General features: G+C 43.3%; 1 protein-coding gene across 2 annotated transcripts in view; it reads left to right on the top strand.

Moving 5' to 3' along the window:
* The window catches only part of PAFAH2 (platelet activating factor acetylhydrolase 2), a 37070-nt gene that overhangs the window by 17373 nt on the left and 13588 nt on the right, over nucleotides 1-6109 (top strand). For both annotated transcript variants that reach the window (XM_012811400.2, XM_023519120.1), the window contains exon 8: nucleotides 5159-5250. In XM_012811400.2, coding sequence (XP_012666854.1) covers nucleotides 5159-5250 — 92 coding nt within the window. The remainder of the gene's footprint in view (nucleotides 1-5158; nucleotides 5251-6109) is intronic.

Below are 6109 nucleotides of genomic sequence, written 5' to 3'. Positions count from 1 at the left end.
CCTGCCACAATGCCTGGCTATTTTTTGGTTGTAGTTGTCATTGTTTAGCAGGCCCAGGCCAAGTTCAAACCCACCAGCCTTGGTGTATGTGGCTGGTGCTGTAGCCACTGTGCTACAGGTGCTGAGCTTCTTCTATCTACTTTCAAAAGTAGGTCAAGCTCTGTTCAGAGAACCAAGAAAGCGCATAAAAGCAAGAAGAAAAATGAAACAGTTTTTTTTTTTGACATTTGGATGTTTGTCCTTCCAGTTCTTCTAAAATGCATTAACAATCCAGGCATGGTGGCACACATCTAGAGACCCAGCTACTAGAAAGCCTCAGGTAGAAGGATCGCTTGAATCTAGGAGTCCAAGGCCAGTGTGGGAAACACAGTGAGACTCTATCTCTAAAAGTTTTGTTTAGGCCAGGCGCAGTGGCCCATGCCTGTAATCCTAGCACTTGGGAGCCTGAGCGGGTGGATTGCCTGAGCTCATGGGTTCGAGACCAGCCTGAGCGAGAGTGGGACCTCGTCTCTAAAAATAGCCAGCATTGTGGTGAGTGCCTTAGTCCCAGCTACTTGGGAGGCTGAGGCAAGAGAATTGCATGAGCCCAAGAGTTTGAGGTTGCTGTGAGTTATGATACCATGGAACTCTACCGAGGGTGACAAAAACTGTCTGGAAAAAAAAAAAGTTGTTTTTAATAATAGTAAAATGCCTTAACATATATGTATGTTTTAAAAACATCAATCTTACATAACATAAGCTATTTTGTGGCCTTTTTTTTACTTAGCAAAACAGTATGATTATCTTCTCATGCTAATTAGTCTCACTATATCGCCCTCAGTAGAGTGCTGTGGCATCATAGCTTATGGCAACCTCAGACTCTTGGGCTTAAGTGAATCTCTTGCTCAGCCTCCCAAGTAGCTGGGACCACAGGCGCTCGTCACAATACTCAGCTTTTTTTTTTGTTGCAGTTGTCATTGTTGTTTAGCAGGCCTGGGCTGTGTTTGAACCCATCAGCCTCCATGCACATGGCTGGTGCCGTAACCACTATGCTACAGGTGCGGAACCAATTTTTAAAATTAAAAAAAAATATTTTTAGAGATGGTGTTCTCATTGTGTTGCTCAGGCTGAACTCAAACTCTTGGGTTCAAGTGATCTTCTTGTATGGTGTGTTTTTTTGTTTTTTGGCAGTTTTTGGCCAGGGCTGGGTTTGAACCCACCACCTCTGGCATATGGGGCTGGCACCCTACTCCTTTGAGCCACAGGTACTGCCCTATGATGTGATTTTTAATAGCCATCTAATATTCTGTTGTAGGAGTAAGAATGGTGTGTGTGTGCGTGCACATATATATATATATATATTTATCTATATATTACATACATATATATTACTGCTGTGTGAGTACTTAACTCTGATAAGAGCTCCTCAGCCTGGCTGGGCATCTATAGCTCAATGGTTAGAGCACCAGTCCCGCGCACTGGGGCTGGCGTGTCTGTGCCTGGCCTGCTAAAAACAAAACAAAAAAAGAGTTCCGCACCCAAATTTATGAAATAAGCATTATTACCTCTTTATATAGAAAGAAACCAAGGATCAAAAAGGCTAAGTGTCTACCCAACGTTACTGAGCTAAGTTAAGTGGTAGAGTCAAACTTTAAATTTGGGGCTTTTTGATGTTAAAGCCTGTGCCATGTGCCCCAAAGCTGCTTTAGGAAATGTATTTGAAAGACTTTAGGAATCTCCTCCAGGGAAAAGCACCTGCCTATATGGCAGGTGGGGTAGACCCTGGAATCTGGAGTGTTTTACCAATTACAGTATCTGTGTCATCAACCCCCACCACGCTAGGGCACTAAAGTCCAGGCCTGAATGCCTGTGAGCCTGAGACAGAAATTGGGGAACGGCAGGCTGCAATCCAATTGGATTAATTAGGAGGCAGTCTTTTGGGAGATACAGAATAAACAAAAAAAAAGCTAAGTAAATTTTCACCTATCAGATTGAGTAAGCTCCAAAAATTGATTACTCACCCTGTTGACCAAACTGTGGGGAAGTAGATACTCTCTGGCTTCACTGGTGAGAGTACAGATTGCCCCATGGAGGGCATTTGGTAATAGCTATCCACAGTACAAATGCACATATTCTTTGACCCAGCCATTTCCAGTTTGGGGAATTCATCCTATCCATATATACATGCAGTATGATGGATATATAATGTCATTCATTCCACTGTTGTTCTAATGGCAAAAGATTGATAGTAACTTAAATGTTCACCAATAAGGGAACTGGTTTAATAGATCATGGAACAGTATTGGTTAATGCTAATTGCTAAAGCACATAAACCCCATATCTCAGTGGTGAAATACGATAGAATTATATTTCTTTTTTTGTGTGTGCTCCAATAAAACTTTATTCATGGACACTATTTTTGAATTACGTGTAATTTCCATGTATCACAAGATGTTCTTCTTTTGATTTTTTTCAGGTTTTTAAAAATGTAAAAATCATTCTTTATTTGAAAGTCATACAAAAAGGGCAGTGGGTCAGATTTAGCCTGTGGGCCCTGGTTTTTGTTTTATTTTCTTTTGGGGGGAGGTACAGACATAGAATATCTTGTATTATGCTGTTGACAGGGTACCAGTCACCAGCATGTAGTATACACCGTACCCAGTAGGTAGATTTTTATCCCATACTCCCCCCTTTACCCCTCCATTCTGCCTTACTAGATTTCAATGTCCCTTACACCACTTTATGACCATATGTGTCCCTCATTTAGCTCCCTCTTATAAGTGAGAACATGTAGTATTTGTTTTTCCATTCCTGAGATACTTCACTTAGCATAATGATCTCCAGTTCCATCCAAGTTGCTGTAAAAGATGTTATTTCGTGCCTTTTTTGGAGACAGTCTCATATTCTTGCCTAGTAGAATGCCATGGTGTCATAGCTCACAGCAATCTTAAACTCTTGGGCTCAAGCGATCCTCTTGCTTCAGCCTCTTCAGCTGGGACTATAGGTGCCCACCCCAATGCCTGGCTGCCCAGTGATTTTTTTTTAGAGACAGGGTTTTGCTTTTGCTCAGGCTGGTCTCGAATTCCTGTGCTCAAGCAGTCCACCCACCTTGGCCTCCCAAAATGCTAGGAGTACAAGAGTGAGCCACCGCCCCTGGCCTTATTTCATGCCTGTTTATGACCAAGTACTCCATGGTATACATATACCACATTTTCTTTAACTACTCATCAGTTGATGGGCACTTAGGTTGATTCATATCCTTGCAATTGTGAGCTGTGTTGTGATCAGCATTTGGGTGCAGAAGAAATATATTTCTTTCTACATAACGTCCAAAATGAGTGTTCCTAAGCAGGAGGTAACTTACGGTTTTAGCATCTTTCATTTGTGAATCTTAGATTTGCAGTTTACACGAAGCCCCATGAACAGGAAAGGGTGTGGAGGTTTGTACCAGAGAGTTTTTATTGGCCAGACCTGGCAGTGGAGATGTCATTTTTGCTCATGTTCTATTGGCTAGAACTCAGTCCCAAGGCCACATCTAACTGCTGGAGAATAGTCTAGCTGTGTCTCCAGAAAGGGCAGCGCCTGTGGCTCAAAGGAGTAAGGCGCCGGCCCCAGGGAGTTCAAACCCAGCCGCAGCCAAAAACTGCAAAAAAAAAATTAAGAAGAACAGATTTGGTGATTGGCTAGCTGTCTATACCATGGTGATATCAAAAGGAGCTGTAAAAAAGGATAAAGAAGTTCTTTACGGGGCGGCACCTGTGGCTCAAAGGAATAGGGCGCCGGCCCCATATGCTGGAGGTGGGGGTTCAAACCCAGCCCCGGCCAAAAACTGCAAAAAAAAAAAAAGAAGAAGAAGAAGAAGTTCTTTATGTACTAATTTTGTTAAAAAGTAAGATACAGAACTATTTGTGCAAAAAGAGGAGAAAATACATATTCATATTTGTTTATATATGCATAAGCAATCTCTCCTAGCACGTCAAAGAAACTGTTACCTTTTGGGGGGCAGGAAGTAGGCGTTTGTGTGGAAAAGAAATGGAGTAGGTGGGAGACTTCTCTGTATATACTTCTGATCTTAGAGATACATGAGCATAGCTACCTATAAAATAAAAAAGCCAAAGAGGCCATTCAACCATATTGTTGATCTGAAGTTACTGAGTGAAGGAGGAAAATTGAGGTACAAAGCCTTGGGACAGAAACAAAGGAGCAGAGAGAAAAAGGGTTCAGAGCAGAGGCTGGGCAGCAAAGCTGGAGAGATTTCCCCAGCCTCTTAGCAGGCAGCTACAGTGACTTTTTATATAACCAAGTCCTGAAGCCTTCTGGGGACAACCAGAAATAGATACTTGCAGAGCGTGTTAGAGTGCGCAGACTCACTGTCTCTTTCTCTGGGCTTTTGAATAAAAATTGGGACAGATACCCAGAGAGGAAGTAGAACCTGAGTTCATTTCCACACAAGCAGTCCTTGCTCCCTAGCAAAGTGGATGGCCATTCTATCCTCAACTCGGCCTGTGTGTCATCCCCTTGGACCGATTTATGAGGCAGGGGTTCTAGAGGACAGAGATAGCTCTTATTTGTAACGTGCTCATAGACAGAAGTGTCACTTTCTATCTATCTTTTTACTGAAGATGGGGTCTCGCTCTATTGCCCAGGCTGGAATGCAGTGGCACAGTCGTAGCTTAGGCCTATCAGTGCATACCACCAGGCCCTGCTAATTTTTTTTATTTTTTACTTTCTTTACTTATTTTTTATTTTTATGGAGACAGGGGTCTCATTACTGTAGCGCAGGCTAGTGTTGAATTCCTGGCCTCAAGCAATCCTCCCACCTCTGAAAGCACTGAGATTTTGGGTGTGAGCCACGGTGCCCAGTCTGTCCATTTATTTGCATAGATATTTGAATGTCTACCCTTGTGCAGGTGTCATTAGGCGGCAAAATTACAAAAATAAAGACGAAAAAACATGGTTCTCAGAATCCCTGCCTATAGTAGGCTGTTGAGTGTAAGGATTGCCTGCCTGGCTGCTCTCCAACAGGGAAGAGGCCCTTAATAACGTGGTTTCAGTGGGTTCACCAACTCTACTCTGCCTTTGGCCTCATTGCTTCACTATTTCTTCCTCTTCTCCTGATGAATTTCTAAAAAAACCAGTCCTGAGTTTCTGACTTGGCTAAGTTCTCCACTTTCCTCAGGGCAGCATCGACATGAGCCGCGTGGCTGTGATGGGACATTCATTTGGGGGGGCCACAGCTATTCTGGCTTTGGCCAAGGAGACCCAATTTCGGTGAGTTTCCAGGTGCTGCTGCTGCTGTTAGCCCCAAGACACCATCCATTCATTCAGCAAGTATTGGTTACACAAGTGCCATGTTCTAGGCACTGTTTGGGGGTGGGGGTGGGGGTGGGGACTGGGGATTCAGCGGTGAAGAAGAAAACAAGATCGCTGAGTTCAGGGAATTACATTATTGTGACAGGAGACAAACTAGTACGCAAGCCAATAGAGAATTAAATCCCCATCACCAAGTGAAATGAAAAAAATAAAATAGGCTGATATGTTAGAGTGTCTGGAGACTTCTCAGAGAAAGCGGCTGAACCCAAGACTGGAAAGGCAGAGAAGCAAGGCAAGTAAAGGTCTTGGAGGAAATCAATCCAGCCAGCAGGACCGGCTCCTGGAAAGACCATGAGGTGGCAAGAAGCTTGTGTTGGTGTGGGAGGAGCATGGGGCGGGGCTCGGGGTGGGGCTTAAGATGGGATTAGAGGGAGCAGCAAGGGCTAGATCACAGTTTGGCCCGGGGTAAGGAAGTTTAGTTTTTGTTCTAAATATGAAGGGAAACCATCTAAGGTTTTTAAGCAAAGGAAAATCAAGAGTATTTACATTTTAAAAGATCCTTCTGGTGAGGAATGGACTGTGGCAGGACAAGAGTGAAAATCTGGAGTCTAGTTAGAGGGAACCTATTTCAGAGTCAAGGTGAGAGATAAAGGATTTGCATCAGGATGGAGGGAGTGGGGTGGAGGCAAGTGAACGGAGTCAGCATATGTTGTAGGATTTTCAGGACTTGGTGATAGGAGAGAAAGGAAATTGTGTTTTTCATTTATCTATCTGTTATTTGAGCAGAAAAGGATTGCTCTTTTTTTTTTTTTTTTTT

This window comes from Otolemur garnettii, unplaced genomic scaffold, assembly GCF_000181295.1.
Source record: "Otolemur garnettii isolate 467f Iridium unplaced genomic scaffold, OtoGar3 scaffold00156, whole genome shotgun sequence".
NCBI classification, from domain to species: Eukaryota; Metazoa; Chordata; class Mammalia; order Primates; family Galagidae; genus Otolemur; species Otolemur garnettii.
Note: the sequence above shows the minus strand (reverse complement) of the source record. Positions and strands in the feature narration are given on the sequence as shown.